Source organism: Xenopus tropicalis, chromosome 3 (genome assembly GCF_000004195.4).
Source record: "Xenopus tropicalis strain Nigerian chromosome 3, UCB_Xtro_10.0, whole genome shotgun sequence".
Lineage (NCBI taxonomy): Eukaryota > Metazoa > Chordata > Amphibia > Anura > Pipidae > Xenopus > Xenopus tropicalis.
Genome location: NC_030679.2, coordinates 97,042,275 through 97,058,098, shown reverse-complemented (window position 1 = coordinate 97,058,098; position 15,824 = coordinate 97,042,275). Strand labels below are relative to the sequence as shown.

General features: G+C 40.6%; 1 protein-coding gene across 5 annotated transcripts; it reads right to left on the bottom strand.

Annotated features, from left to right (window-relative positions):
* Positions 1–632: 632 nt before the first annotated feature.
* mcee (methylmalonyl-CoA epimerase) lies at positions 633–13,455 on the bottom strand. Of its 5 annotated transcripts, none has more exons than XM_031897818.1 (3): positions 13,191–13,455; positions 10,185–10,525; positions 633–1,831 (listed from the first exon to the last, which is right to left on the bottom strand). In XM_031897818.1, exons 1-3 carry the CDS (start codon positions 13,309–13,311, stop codon positions 1,679–1,681), a joined length of 615 nt encoding a protein of 204 aa, XP_031753678.1. In that variant the 5' UTR covers positions 13,312–13,455; the 3' UTR covers positions 633–1,678.
* Between the last annotated feature and the right edge of the window lie 2,369 nt (positions 13,456–15,824).

The window sequence follows — 15,824 nt, the reverse complement described above, 5'->3', positions numbered from 1 at the left end:
TTGCTTCATTTACTTAATTTTGTGATATTTCAAAAGAGCTAAGGCTTTTAAACTTGCCCACTTAAAACTTAAAATTATGGATAAGTTCCCCCCGCATGGATATTTTCTTTCTTTTAAAATGCTTTGCTGAAACCTAAATTCCTCCAGTCAATACTTAAAGGGGAGAATTAACTGTTAATGTATGCTCTGGATGTTTTAATTAACAAATGGAAAGTGACTCACTATCTTGCTTTGCTTTTTGTGGGATAGTTACTAATAATGTAGCCAACAGCGACCTCACCATCTATGTAAGCATGCTTCCTCTCGGTTTCAAGGTCTGTTGTGAGAATAACAACGGGCACAAATTTGGACTTGGAGCTTACCACTCATTGGCACCACCCAGCAGTTGACCAGGTAATTGCAATAGAAGTGTGGCATACAGCACTTACTACTTGCTTTCTTGCTCATTAAGTATATCAGTTAACAGATAATCTGCTCAGAGTGTTGGCAAAAACAGCAGGATTGCAGGCATGAAGGGAGCAGCATTCCCTTACCTTCAGTGGCTTATATTCGCATTTTATGAAACTTACTACATAATGCAGAAGATGCAATTTATTTACATATGTTCCCATCAGTAAAACACGTAACAAATGTTTAAGTTACACTTGCATTTTATTATATAATTCAATAAAATACCAGCACCAAAACATGAAAACAGTAGTGTACATTCTTACTTTCATAATAAAGATTAAACAAAATGTTTCTGTACCCAGAAATGATCTGTCTTAAAAAGTAACAATTTAGCATCTTTAATTCATTGTAATCCCTATAAATATAAGTTATATCAATATCTGAAATAAATCTACATTTTTTATTCCATATATAAATGCAGAAATTAAATTGTTAAACCCTTATCTTAAAGGTATAAAAAAAAAAAGTATATGCTTTTGGTGTAAAAGCCATGATACTGTACAGAATGTTCAGCCGAATAATAAAAAGCATTTTATTAATAAAAAAATGTAATTCTAATCAGCTTTTCAATGTATATTACATTTTTTTTCAATGATTTTATAATTATATGTAAATGTAACACTTGTCTCTTACAATTTCCTTCACTTCTTGTCCTAACCACTTGCCTAGCACATTATATGGGTAATAAACTTTCCTTCATCCAAGACTAAAGTTCCAGCTATACCGTAGTCTCCGTAGCCTGTAATAAACAGACCTGAGAAGACAAAGAATTACAAAAGCATGCAAGGCATTCTAGAATAGAGGAGAGCTGCTTGCTGCTTCCTGCTTTATTTTTACTTTAGTGAGGCAAATTAAATATAATCAGAATATAGCAGCAAAGGTAAGGCAGACACTGCTTTTGATAGTAATTACATTAACATTATTCACATTTATCAATGCGTTTTATTTAAATGAATGTATATTTGAAAGTTGCTTACAATTGCTTCTTTATCTAAAAAGTGTCTCTCATTAAATGGCTGGGCATCTCTTTTTAAACACTGGTTGCCATGCTGTTGGTTTGACAAGATGATACAATGTGAGTATTATGACAAGTAACTAATAGGCTACATTTACCAGAGTGAATTTTAACAGCTTGAAGTTGGACAAAGAGTAACTGAAATGTAAATTAATGGTTCATTTGTAAAAACATTGATATATGGTACGACTAAGGAGGCAATAGCCATTTGTATTAAGCTTCTTCAAGCTCTACGAGAACTCCATCACAATCTTTTGGATGCAAGAAGACAACTGGCTTTCCATGTGCACCTATTCTTGGTTCTTCACTTAGAATTTTTATTTTTTTCTCTTTCAAACTGGTCATTGCTGCTTTGATGTCATCAACCTAAGTGAAATAAAAAGGAATGAATCACAGCCCAAGTAAAGTAACTGTAACAATTAGTCAGTAATTATGTCTTTTATATACAGTGGTGTGAAAAACTATTTGCCCCCTTCCCGATTTCTTATTCTTTTGCATGTTTGTCACACTTAAATGTTTCTGATCATCAAAAACCATTAACTATTAGTCAAAGATAACATAATTGAACACAAAATGCAGTTTTTAAATGAAGGTTTACGTTATTAAGGGAGAAAAAAAACTCCAAATCTACATGGCCCTGTGTGAAAAAGTGATTGCCCCCCTTGTTAAAAAATAACTTAACTGTGGTTTATCACACCTGAGTTCAATTTCTGTAGTCACCCCCAGGCCTGATTACTGCCACACCTGTTTCATTCAAGAAATCACTTAAATAGGAGCTACCTGACACAGAGAAGTAGACCAAAAGCACCTCAAAAGCTAGACATCATGCCAAGATCCAAAGAAATTCAGGAACAAATGAGAACAAAAGTAATTGAGATCTATCAGTCTGGTAAAGGTTATAAAGCCATTTCTAAAGCTTTGGGACTCCACCGAACCACAGTGAGAGCCATTATCCACAAATGGCAAAAACATGGAACAGTGGTGAACCTTCCCAGGAGTGGCCGGCCGACCAAAATTACCCCAAGAGCGCAGAGAAAACTCATCAGAGAGGCCACAAAAGACCCCAGGACAACATCTAAGGAACTGCAGGCCTCACTTGCCTCAATTAAGGTCAGTGTTCACGACTCCACCATAAGAAAGAGACTGGGCAAAAACGGCCTGCATGGCAGATTTCCAAGGCGCAAACCACTTTTAAGCAAAAAGAACATTATGGCTCGTCTCAATTTTGTTAAAAAACATCTCAATGATTGCCAAGACTTTTGGGAAAATACCTTGTGGACCGACGAGACAAAAGTTGAACTTTTTGGAAGGTGCGTGTCCCGTTACATCTGGCGTAAAAGTAACACAGTATTTCAGAAAAAGAACATCATACCAACAGTAAAATATGGTGGTGGTAGTGTGATGGTCTGGGGTTGTTTTGCTGCTTCAGGACCTGGAAGGCTTGCTGTGATAGATGGAACCATGAATTCTACTGTCTACCAAAAAATGTCCGGCCATCTGTTCGTCAACTCAAGCTGAAGCGATCTTGGGTGCTGCAGCAGGACAATGACCCAAAACACACCAGCAAATCCACCTCTGAATGGCTGAAGAAAAACAAAATGAAGACTTTGGAGTGGCCTAGTCAAAGTCCTGACCTGAATCCTATTGAGATGTTGTGGCATGACCTTAAAAAGGTGGTTCATGCTAGAAAACCCTCAAATAAAGCTGAATTACAACAATTCTGCAAAGATGAGTGGGCCAAAATTCCTCCAGAGCGCTGTAAAAGACTCGTTGCAAGTTATCGCAAACGCTTGATTGCAGTTATTGCTGCTAAGGGTGGCCCAACCAGTTATTAGGTTCAGGGGGCAATTACTTTTTCACACAGGGCCATGTAGGTTTGGATTTTTTTTCTCCCTAAATAATAAAACCTCTCATTTAAAAACTGCATTTTGTGTTTACTTGTGTTATCTTTGACTAATAGTTAAATGTGTTTGATGATCAGAAACATTTTGTGTGACAAACATGCAAAAGAATAAGAAATCAGGAAGGGGGAAAATAGTTTTTCACACCACTGTATAAACTAATCATAGTTACATAGTTACATAGTTACATAGGGTTGAAAAAAGACCAGTGTCCATCAAGTTCAACCCATCCAAGTAAACCCAGCACACTTAACCCACACCTACCAATCTATACACTCACATACATACACTATATATACAACCACTAGTACTAACTGTAGATATTAGTATCACAATAGCCTTGGATATTCTGATTGTTCAAGAACTCATCCAGGCCCCTCTTAAAGGCATTAACAGAATCTGCCATTACCACATCACTAGGAAGGGCATTCCACAACCTCACTGCCCTCACCGTGAAAAACCACCTACGCTGCTTCAAATGGAAGCTCCTTTCCTCTAATCTAAAGGGGTGACCTCTGGTGCGCTGATTGTTTTTATGGGAAAAAAGAACATCCCCCAACTGCCTATAATCCCCTCTAATGTACTTGTACAGAGTAATCATGTCCCCTCGCAAGCGCCTCTTTTCCAGAGAAAACAACCCCAACCTCGACAGTCTCACCTCATAGTTTAAATCTTCCATCCCCTTAACCAGTTTAGTTGCACGTCTCTGCACTCTCTCCAGCTCATTAATATCCTTCTTAAGGACTGGAGCCCAAAACTGCACTGCATACTCAAGGTGAGGCCATACCAGGGACCTATAAAGGGGCAAAATTATGTTCTCATCCCTTGAGTCAATGCCCTTTTTTATACAAGACAGCACTTTATTTGCTTTAGTAACCACAGAATGACACTGCCTGGCATTAGACAACTTGTTATCAACAAAAACCCCTAGATCCTTCTCCATTAAGGAAACCCCCAACACACTACCATTCAGTAGATAGTTTGCGTTTATATTATTTCTACCAAAGTCCATAACTTTGCACTTATCAACATTGAACCTCATTTTCCAGTTTGCTGCCCAGTTATCTAATTTTGTCAAATCGCTCTGCAAAGCGGCAGCATCCTGCATGGAACTTATAGTTTTGCACAATTTAGTGTCATCAGCAAAAATAGAAACAGTACTGTCTATGCCCACCTCCAGGTCATTAATAAACAAGTTAAAAAGCAAAGGCCCAAGGACTGACCCCTGCGGTACTCCACTAACCACACTGGTCCAATTAGAAAATGTTCCATTTACCACCACTCTTTGTACTCTATCCTTCAGCCAGTTCTCTATCCAATTACAAATATTATGTTCTAGGCCAATATTCCTTAATTTGATCATTAACCTTCTGTGAGGTACTGTATCAAACGATTTAGCAATCATGTATTTTATATATCAATTAATCATGTGTTTTATATATAAATTAATCATGTCTTTTATATATAAATAATAGGGTAAATAATTTTTCTCGTGTTAAGTCTGGAATTTGATGTATCCATTTCCCTATGTCTTTTTCTAAATATTTATCAGATAATGAACTCACAGGATTTTATATAAAAGAGAAAGGAAAGGTTGTATTGTATTCAAACATAATAAGCAGTCAATTGGGTTGTCAGTTTCCTGTAATGGGATAAAACAAATCACTGTGTGTACATAATGCCTAATTTGTAAATATGAAAAAAAAAATCCCAGACTATTAAGGGATATCATTCCCTAAGGTCTGAGAGGAAATATAGATTTGTTAAGGTTTGTAGTAAATGCCTCATCTGGGTAAATCCCTGTTTTGCCCAGGTAAGAAATGGGTTTCCCATATAATTATTCAAAAATTGTAGGTTGTCCAAAGGGTAAGAATAATAATATTAAAGGTGAGATAAGCATTCTGCAGCGTGCTGCTCTAATTGTAGTATGTAACAGCAGGTTATTTTTAACCTCAGATGAGAGTTGTCTCTCTTCAGCATACAGTAAAAATGGATGGCATTTTTTTTAAAGATTTAATATATGCTTCAGACTGAATACCTACCTTGTTCCCACTTTATATATGTTTCTGTGTGCAGACTACAAAGTGGGACATGAAGAAGGTAAGTAAAAACTACTACAATCCTTTCACATTAAATTTGAAGTTGGCACTTGAATAATGTTATGTGGACATTAAATGTGAATTTGGCACTGCATTTATATATTGATATGTGTATCTGTTAAACATCGACTGATACTTTTTCTTGCTTATTGCGCAAAATGATAGACATTACACTATATTAACTGTGATAGATCTCATGACGAACGCCAGGTGGCAAGAGTAGATCACAGGGTGACAAAGTCTGGGCACCACTGGAGTAGGTAGTCAAAAGGGTAGCTATTTGTCCCATTAATGATAAGTGACAGCAGCCTAGACTCTGGTGCTCAAAAATATACCATAAGAACCGCTCGCCAAACAAGATGATTTTTTTTAAGCCCATCACAGTTACAGACTGTACCCCAAAGGTGCAAATGAAAAAACATGTAAGAGAAAATGGAGGAAAAGACAAAACAGCAGAGAAAGGAAGCTGTCTTGCTGAGTCTTTTGGTATCCTTTCCTCAATGTCAGCTTGTAGAATATTTTGGAAAAGCTAAATTTGACAGTAAATCTTTAGTATGCACATGCTACATCAGGAGATTGATTACAACTACTTGTATTTATCTTAAACCCAGTGGTATAGGATTCCTATAAGGGCACAACAACCTTCTTCTAAAAGTAGGAAATAAAATGACAATGGCAAAAAACTTGCTGCAATCATTTTTCTGGAGAATCAATGTAATAAACTAAGTGCACCGTGAATGAACTAAAAAAAACCCAGCTAAAAGATGAAAGCCTGCAGCTTGACATAATTAAGAGCACCGGTACCCACCTGGTAAAAGAACAGGAAAGACAGTTAACTATAGTAGAAGCAAATCTAGCACAAGTGGTACTTGGTACATTTTAGCTTTACTTTAATGCTGATGCAATCAATTATACCTCTTAGGAAAATCAATTCTGACCCCCTTTTCCTGCAAGGTCTATGATAATGTTCAAACCTTAATAAGGGATGTTACATACAACTTTGTTCAACTACATAGAATTTTATAGAGAATTGGGCATCATCAATCTACTCACGTACCGCAAGAGCCCATGCATCTGTTAGAAATCAGTCAAAACCCTTTATTGCTATAATTCCTCTGCTATAATTTCACTTAGATTGTAAGCTCTACGGGGCAGGGACCTCCTTCCTACTGTGTCTCATACCACATGGCACCACTTACTCCCTATGTATTTATATTTATTTATTGAATTTATTATAACACTTGTCCTCCCTGTGTGTAATTTTGTATATTGTAAGATTGTACAGCGCTGCATAACCTTGTGGCCCTTTATAAATAAAGTTATACATACATACATACATACATATAATGCTGTTTTTCTTATGGGATTCTAACAATACACTTGTCCCAATTAAAAGAAAGTAAGATGAAATTATTCTAAGGTGCTTTTAAAGCTGAGATAATACATAATTTATATAATGCCAAAAAATGCCAACAACTTGATATGCACTGCAAGTATTATTCTACGTATGTGAGTATGTTTACCATATATATACTTCAGTCTCAGTTTTCCTGAGGTAAGACTATTTTTACTGTAATGTCTGCCCTTTGAATGCAAAAAGGATCATATAGTTATCTGTATGATACATCCATTTACAATACAGGCTAAGGACAAGGGTGAAAGTAGCCACAGTGAAACCAATGCAATGACACTGGGCCCAGGCTGCTTGTAAGTAACTGTCTTGCGCTAAAGTCTTGAAAAATATTGCTTTACCACTGCTCAAGTTCTCCCTGTCGTTCCTCTGGCATACCAGTGATTAAAAAGGTAGTTCCCCTTTGGTGAACTATTTCACATGTTTCACCAACTTAGGGAGTCTGAAGTTCAGGACTGTCCTGCTTGAGAAGGGGGTTGTTGATCCCCATCCTACCCAAATTAATGTGTGGAAGAGTCAATGCATGCAAAGCAGTACCTTGAAGTCACATTGCACTGGCCCTTTCTGACTCTGCAATGAGCATATAGCAATAGCATGAAAGCACTTTACATTTGCAGTAAGTGAATATAATAATAACAATACCATAGCATAGGAATAAAACATTATTTACAACTTTTATAACATGCCACAAAAAGAAAGGGAAAAAAAACTGCACTCTTTCTCTAAAAAAAATAGTCCTTTATTATTTTAAATTAAAAAAATATAAGTGGCTAATGTAGAACATACAGCCTGACATGTTTCAGAAAAAAAACCTTAATCATAGGCTAATGCAGCGTTTTTCAACCGCTGTTCCGCGGCACACTAGTGTGCCGCGAGATGTTGCCTGGTGTGCCGTAGGCAGGGCCGCAATTTTTACTTTCAAAAAAAATCCGGGCCCTGTCATTGGTTGCGCCCCGTGTGTACGGGTGACGTCAGTACGCACGGGGCGCAACGTTATAAAAGGGCCTGTGTGCGGTCGCGTGTAGGCAGAAGTGCAGAGGCGGCGCGCATGAGGGGAAGATGCTGCTGAAGCCGCCGAAGAGTAAAATGCTGCTGGGCACCAATGTATTAGGGGGGGCCACGGGGCACACTGACTTATGGGGGCACTGCTGCTGGGCACCAATGTACTAGGGGGGCTGGATCTTGGCACCAATGTACTGGGGGGCACTGCTGCTGGGCACCAATGTACTAGGGGGGCACTGCTCTTGGCACCAATGTACTAGGGGGGCACTGCTGCTGGGCATCAATGTACTAGGGGGGCACTGCTCTTGGCACCAATGTACTAGGGGGGCACTGCTGCTGGGCACCAGTGTACTAGGGGGGCACTGCTCTTGGCACCAATGTACTAGGGGGACACTGCTGCTGGGCACCAATGTACTAGGGGGGCACTGCTCTTGGCACCAATGTACTAGGGGGGCACTGCTGCTGGGCACCAATGTACTAGGGGGGCACTGCTCTTGGCACCAATGTACTAGGGGGGCACTGCTGCTGGGCACCAATGTACTAGGGGGGCACTGCTGCTGGGCACCAGTGTACTAGGGGGGCACTGCTGCTGGGCACAGAGTTAATTTTTTTAACATTTTCTAATGGTGGTGTGCCTCGTGATTTTTTTCATGAAACAAGTGTGCCTTTGCCCAAAAAAGGTTGAAAAACACTGGGCTAATGAACATGCCATTTTTGTTGGTTATTTTTTTTCACTTTTATTCTGCAACCTTTTATTAACGAAAATGATACATTTGAAACATCCAAACACTTTGGTGCTATACAAAGTCCATTACTGACCTTTTCTATCTGAGTTATAGAATTTCTATCATACCCTCTGTGTATACACAGAGAACCATGAAATGAAACATGTGCTGCCACCTCCTGGAAAGGAGAGGAAGCTGTTTTTTAACCATTACTCCTATTCATTTCAATTGTAAGTAATGGATATTTTGGAGACTGTTTCTGTTTCAGTTTGTCACATGCATGTACAATACAATTAAAAGAATAAAATTCAATAGCATACCATTTTATATCACTCCAGATAACTAACATTGCATTTGATTCTCTCACTGCGATATTAAACGTGAGAATATTTAAACCCTTGCTTAAAGAATTTCAACTAAATGTCAGCACTTGGGCCATGTGGACTTGTTAAAAGGCCTGTAAAAGCATTTTTCTGCACGTATAGGGTCCTGTTTCTAAAAGGAAAGGTTACCTTTAAGTTAACATTTAGTATGTTACAGAATGGACTATTCTTAGCTGCTTTTCATGTGGTCTTCATTTTAATAGTGTTTACAATTTGTCTCCCTTTTTTGCCTTTTTCCAGCTTGCAAATATGGGGGGGGGCACCAAATCCAAAAGCCTAGACCACAATTTTGTTATATATTAATTTTCTGTTCAAGCTTTATCGTATTCATTTTCTCAGTTCCTCATTCAAACTGCTGCCTAGTTGCTAGGGTTAACTAGACCCTAACAACCAGATTCCTGCTGAAATTCCTAATTGGAGTGTGGTTGAACAAGAAACTAAATAATTAAAAAAAACACTAAAAATAAAAATGAATGACCATTTGCAAATGTCTCACACTATCGCTGTCTGCACCATGAGCAAAAGCTAATTTAAAGTGAGCGTGTAACTTTTAGAGTTATACATTTTTCTGTTGTTTGATGTCTCTGATTATTTTGAATTATGGTTATATGTGTGAGATGTTATAATGAATCAGTGTATGGCTGTGAATGATTCTAGAGATCAAAATGAATTAGTACATACTGTAGATTCAGTTAATCCTAATGAATTTGCACAGTGGTTTAAAAATGACCCAACTGACTCATATGAAAATGCACAGTGACTTTATGTTTTTTCATTAAATTTACACATTAATTTATATGAGGGAATTAAACTATGATTAAAACCAACATGGGAATAAAATATTTTACAAGTGTGATTATACAAATGCAACACTGGCCAGAGTACCTATTGGGGCCTTAAACTCTGACTTTTCTATTTTTGTAGTTTTTAGTAAGGACTAAACATGGCTATAGAAAGCAGTTCTGATTTCACAATAAAAATCAGATTGTTTTTAGTCAGACTCAGCTGGTACTTCGCCTTTTATCTGTTCATTAAAATAATTTTTTTCTAATCAAAATTACTAGGTGACAAAATGATGTAAATAATACAATATGTGACTGTTGAACCAGACAAATATAATGATAAAAAATTTCCATTTCTAATGTAAATGTATAACTGTATAAATGGGGTGTAATAAACTTAGTATTACAGAAATTACCTCAATGCATATATGATGCAATCCACCTGCTTTGTTTTTCTGTAAAAACCCAGAGATTGGACTGTTCTGTCCCAAAGGGTGTAGAAGCTCCAGTTTTGTGTTCCCGAGCTCCACAAAGACAGTGTACACACCATGTTCTGGCAGAGGAACAGTCTTACTCACTTGAGCTCCTAAAACCTTCTCATATAAGAAGCAAGCTTTCTCTAAATCAGGCACTGCGATGGCAACATGATTGAGACGTCCCAGATTCCACACAGAGCTGGGGACTTTCTGAACTAAACATGGAGAAATTGCAATATTTCTCCGTGCTTGGGCAGTTGCACAGACTCTTCTAAATAGGCCTGTGGAAGAGAAAAGAGTAAGAATTAAATTTCACAAAGAAATTCAAATCAATTTCTGCCATATTATGCAAACTACAACCTAAGTGATAAAATTAAATGAGAATAAACCCCCACCCTGTGGTTTTAAAAGCCTATGTGCAAACTGAATCAGTGCATGCCCTAAAAAGTCTTTTTCCCCCCTTTACTGGCGCTGTGACTGCTTGCTAAGTTGTGCGGCTGGGATAGGTGTCAGATCTGGTTTCTTGCTCCCAGTCATTGCAGCCCAGGTGAATGTACAGTTTAAGCCAGAATCAGATCTGGCAGCCACACCCCATGTCCTGGGATCTCATGTTGGGTTCATTTTTGCGTTCAGCACCACGGGATTTTCCCTGCACATCTGTCAATACTTTAACTTATAGTGGCAATATAAACTTATTATAAACATAACGCAGAGTTTTCACGACCTGCTGTAACGCAGTGCGTCTGTTTAATAACTGCTGCTAATCCAGTCACACACTGTACCTGCAGCACTCCTAATTGTGGGCGCCGCCATTTTTCCGCTGTCATTGAAAGAAAAATTTACACAAACTCTGTGGTATCAGTGAGCGCGCCTTCTGGTGCCGATAGGACTGCAGAGTAATAAGTGCCGATAGGACTGGCCACTTCCCCCGACGTCTCTCCTCCTCACAGGATATCCGGCTGTAACCCGGAAGTCCTGTCATTACAGTGCTGTGGGTTAATACTCCCTCTTCCTTATCCCCATCGCATGTTCTTTTCAATGGCTTGGGGGGAGAGATACACTAAGGGAATGGCTTGAGAAGGGAAGGGAAACGCTGGGTGAGAGGTATGCGAAGGGGAAGGCTTTGTGAGAAAAAAAGCTGAGAGGAATGCATAGGGGAGGGAGAGACTGATTGAAACGATAAGAAAAGGCTGATTGAGAGAGGTTGAAGGCGGCTGTGTGGGGAAGGCTGGTTGAGAAGAAAGGCTGTGTGAAGGAGAACAGTGTGGGGAAGCCTGACTGAGGGGGACATTGCAGGGGAAAGGCTGCATGAAGGGGAACAGTGTGGGGAAGCCTGACTGAGGGGGACATTGCAGGGGAGATGCTGCATGAAGGGGAACAGTGTGGGGAAGCCTGACTGAGGGGGGCTTTATGGATTATGACATGGGAACTCATTTCAGTGTGGTCTCTTTTTGTAAATAACAGCATTTGGGAAGGTTGTAAGTTCATGCGCAAATAATGCCTCAGTTTGTCATGTTTTTTTTCCAATTTGGGTCCAACAATGCCCATAATTGTTCTAATCAAAACCAAACTACAACAAAGAGTGGCCTATACAGTCCTGACTGCCATTGTATTTTGTTTTTACCCCCTTTGGTGTATAAACTTATTATAAACATAACACAGAGTTTTCACGACCTGCTGTAACGCAGTGCGTCTGTTTAATAACTGCTGCTAATCCAGTCACACACTGTACCTGCAGCACTCCTAATTGTGGGCGCCGCCATTTTTCCGCTGTCCTTGAAAGAAAAATTTACACAAACTCTGTGGTATCAGTGAGCGCGCCTTCTGGTGCCGATAGGACTGCAGAGTAATAAGTGCCGATAGGACTGGCCACTTCCCCCGACGTCTCTCCTCCTCACAGGATATCCGGCTGTAACCCGGAAGTCCTGTCATTACAGTGCTGTGGGTTAATACTCCCTCTTCCTTATCCCCATCGCATGTTCTTTTCAATGGCTTGGGGGAGGAGATACACTAAGGGAATGGCTTGAGAAGGGAAGGGAAACGCTGGGTGAGAGGTATGCGAAGGGGAAGGCTTTGTGAGAAAAAAAGCTGAGAGGAATGCATAGGGGAGGGAGAGACTGATTGAAACGATAAGAAAAGGCTGATTGAGAGAGGCTGAAGGCGGCTGTGTGGGGAAGGCTGGTTGAGAAGAAAGGCTGTGTGAAGGAGAACAGTGTGGGGAAGCCTGACTGAGGGGGACATTGCAGGGGAAAGGCTGCATGAAGGAGAACAGTGTGGGGAAGCCTGACTGAGGGGGACATTGCAGGGGAAAGGCTGCATGAAGGAGAACAGTGTGGGGAAGCCTGACTGAGGGGGACATTGCAGGGGAAAGGCTGCATGAAGGGGAACAGTGTGGGGAAGCCTGACTGAGGGGGACATTGCAGGGGAGATGCTGCATGAAGGAGAACAGTGTGGGGAAGCCTGACTGAGGGGGGCTTTGTGGATTATGACATGGGAACTCATTTCAGTGTGGTCTCTTTTTGTAAATAACAGCATTTGGGAAGGTTGTAAGTTCATGCGCAAATAATGCCTCAGTTTGTCATGTTTTTTTTCCAATTTGGGTCCAACAATGCCCATAATTGTTCTAATCAAAACCAAACAACAACAAAGAGTGGCCTATACAGTCCTGACTGCCATTGTATTTTGTTTTTACCCCCTTTGGTGTATAAACTTATTATAAACATAACACAGAGTTTTCACGACCTGCTGTAACGCAGTGCGTCTGTTTAATAACTGCTGCTAATCCAGTCACACACTGTACCTGCAGCACTCCTAATTGTGGGCGCCGCCATTTTTCCGCTGTCATTGAAAGAAAAATTTACACAAACTCTGTGGTATCAGTGAGCGCGCCTTCTGGTGCCGTCACGGACTGCAGAGTAATAAGTGCCGATAGGACTGGCCACTTACGTGCGCGCCCCCGACGTCTCTCCTCCTCACAGGATATCCGGCTGTAACCCGGAAGTCCTGTCATTACAGTGCTGTGGGTTAATACTCCCTCTTCCTTATCCCCATCGCATGTTCTTTTCATGGACAGCGCTGAAGTAACTAAGGAAAGCGCTGAGGGACTGTGGAGTTAGCAAGGGGCCTAATTCCCTCCAGTACACGAAGGGGTTAATCGGCTCCTTGTTACAGTCGGGAAAAAAGAGAACACTCCTACAGCTCCCCCCTTCCCTTTGCTCCACAGCTCACACTGCAGCGTCTCACTTACTGGCAGCAGCAGCACGGAGGATCATCTCCCTCCCACCCGCCCTGTTTAAGCGCTCTAACTAGTGAACCAGTAGGCAGGTTATTTCACTTAATTTACATGTTATGTTTTGCCTTTCAGGTACTAATTTAAAAAAAATATATATATATATATATATATTATTATATGTATATCTGCTATATGATCGTACATTGTTGTATGTCACAGCAAAGGCGGGGATAGTCCTTGGCCATTTAAGTCCGGTTGGTTTGGTGTTTTTCACATGCCCACTGCGTTTGCAGTGGCTGGCATCCGTTATAATAACAAATAAGTTGTTGGTGAAGTTGGGAAAGTTTTGAAATACATGGCAAGGAATATTTTCGGTTGTATCTCTTTAATAAAGCTGTGGCCGAACCCTACCCACAAAAAAGGAATCTTGGTGTCAGTGTACTCCTTTCTGTGTCAAGTGCTTACATTGGGGGAGAAGGTTTTCTAAGGGAGGGAACGAATCTCCGCAGTCATGGCTTGGGGGGAGAGATACACTAAGGGAATGGCTTGAGAAGGGAAGGGAAACGCTGGGTGAGAGGTATGCGAAGGGGAAGGCTTTGTGAGAAAAAAAGCTGAGAGGAATGCATAGGGGAGGGAGAGACTGATTGAAACGATAAGAAAAGGCTGATTGAGAGAGGTTGAAGGCGGCTGTGTGGGGAAGGCTGGTTGAGAAGAAAGGCTGTGTGAAGGAGAACAGTGTGGGGAAGCCTGACTGAGGGGGACATTGCAGGGGAAAGGCTGTGTGAAGGAGAACAGTGTGGGGAAGCCTGACTGAGGGGGACATTGCAGGGGAAAGGCTGTGTGAAGGGGAACAGTGTGGGGAAGCCTGACTGAGGGGGACATTGCAGGGGAAAGGCTGCATGAAGGGGAACAGTGTGGGGAAGCCTGACTGAGGGGGACATTGCAGGGGAAAGGCTGCATGAAGGGGAACAGTGTGGGGAAGCCTGACTGAGGGGGGCTTTATGGATTATGACATGGGAACTCATTTCAGTGTGGTCTGTTTTTGTAAATAACAGCATTTGGGAAGGTTGTAAGTTCATGCGCAAATAATGCCTCAGTTTGTCATGTTTTTTTTCCAATTTGGGTCCAACAATGCCCATAATTGTTCTAATCAAAACCAAACAACAACAAAGAGTGGCCTATACAGTCCTGACTGCCATTGTATTTTGTTTTTACCCCCTTTGGTGTAATGACTTGTGCAAAATAAAATCATTTTTATCAATAATATTTTTCTTTCTTCCACAGAAAATTAAGACAGACTGCATATCCGTCATTCATCACCTGGGTTATGGCTATTTAGGACACCACAATACTGCAGCACTTTCCACACCCTGAAGGATGTTACATGGGATTTTAATGCTTTTGATACGGCCTTTGGGTAATCATTGTGTTTGTTTATTTTTCATTGCTGGTTGTTTTTTTTAATCTTTTAAAGTATTTACTATTTTTTTTTAATAAACAAAAAGCACACAAACATCACTTGTCTTTGTTTTTCTTTTATGATGCTGGTTTCATAGGCATAGGTGAAAATATGTACATTTAAATATTATTACAGTATCTGTAAAGTACCGATTGGGAGCTAACCACAGGCCAGGGGGTCTACTGTTACTACCAGTGCATAGACTGGGGAGGCCTAGCATCTACTATAACTATTGCAACCCCAGACTTGTGGCTCCCCGGTGAAATATGTAAGAATAGTAATAGCAATCCCAGACTTATGGTCTCCTGCTGAAACATGAAATAATAATATTGGCACACCCCAGATTTGTGGCCCCCTGCTAAATGTGCAATATTAACAGACCCCAGACATGTTGTTCCCCATCAAACACTGTAATAGCATTTGCATACCCCTAATGTGTGGCCCCCTGCTGCACACACTTATAGCAGTAGCAGACCCCAGACCTGTTGGCCCCCTGCTAATTGTGCAATAATAGCAGACCCCAGACCCATTGTCCTGTCAGATGCAGTAATAGAATTTGCAAACCCCCGATGTGTGGGCCCCCTGATGCACGCACTTATAGCAATAGCAGACCCCAGAGCCTGTGGCTCCCCACTGCATATAAAATATTTGTAGACCCCACACCTGTGGCTCCCCACTGCATATAAAATATTTGCAGACCCCAGATCTGTGGCTCCCTGCTGAAATATGTAATAGTAATAGCAACCCCAGACCTGCGGCCCCCCACTGCATATAAAATATATGCAGACCTCAGACCGGTGGCTCCCTGCTGAATGAGCAGATAATGACAAAATTAGACCCCAGACCTGTGGCCCCCCCACCACTACTACTTCACATACAGATTAATTAA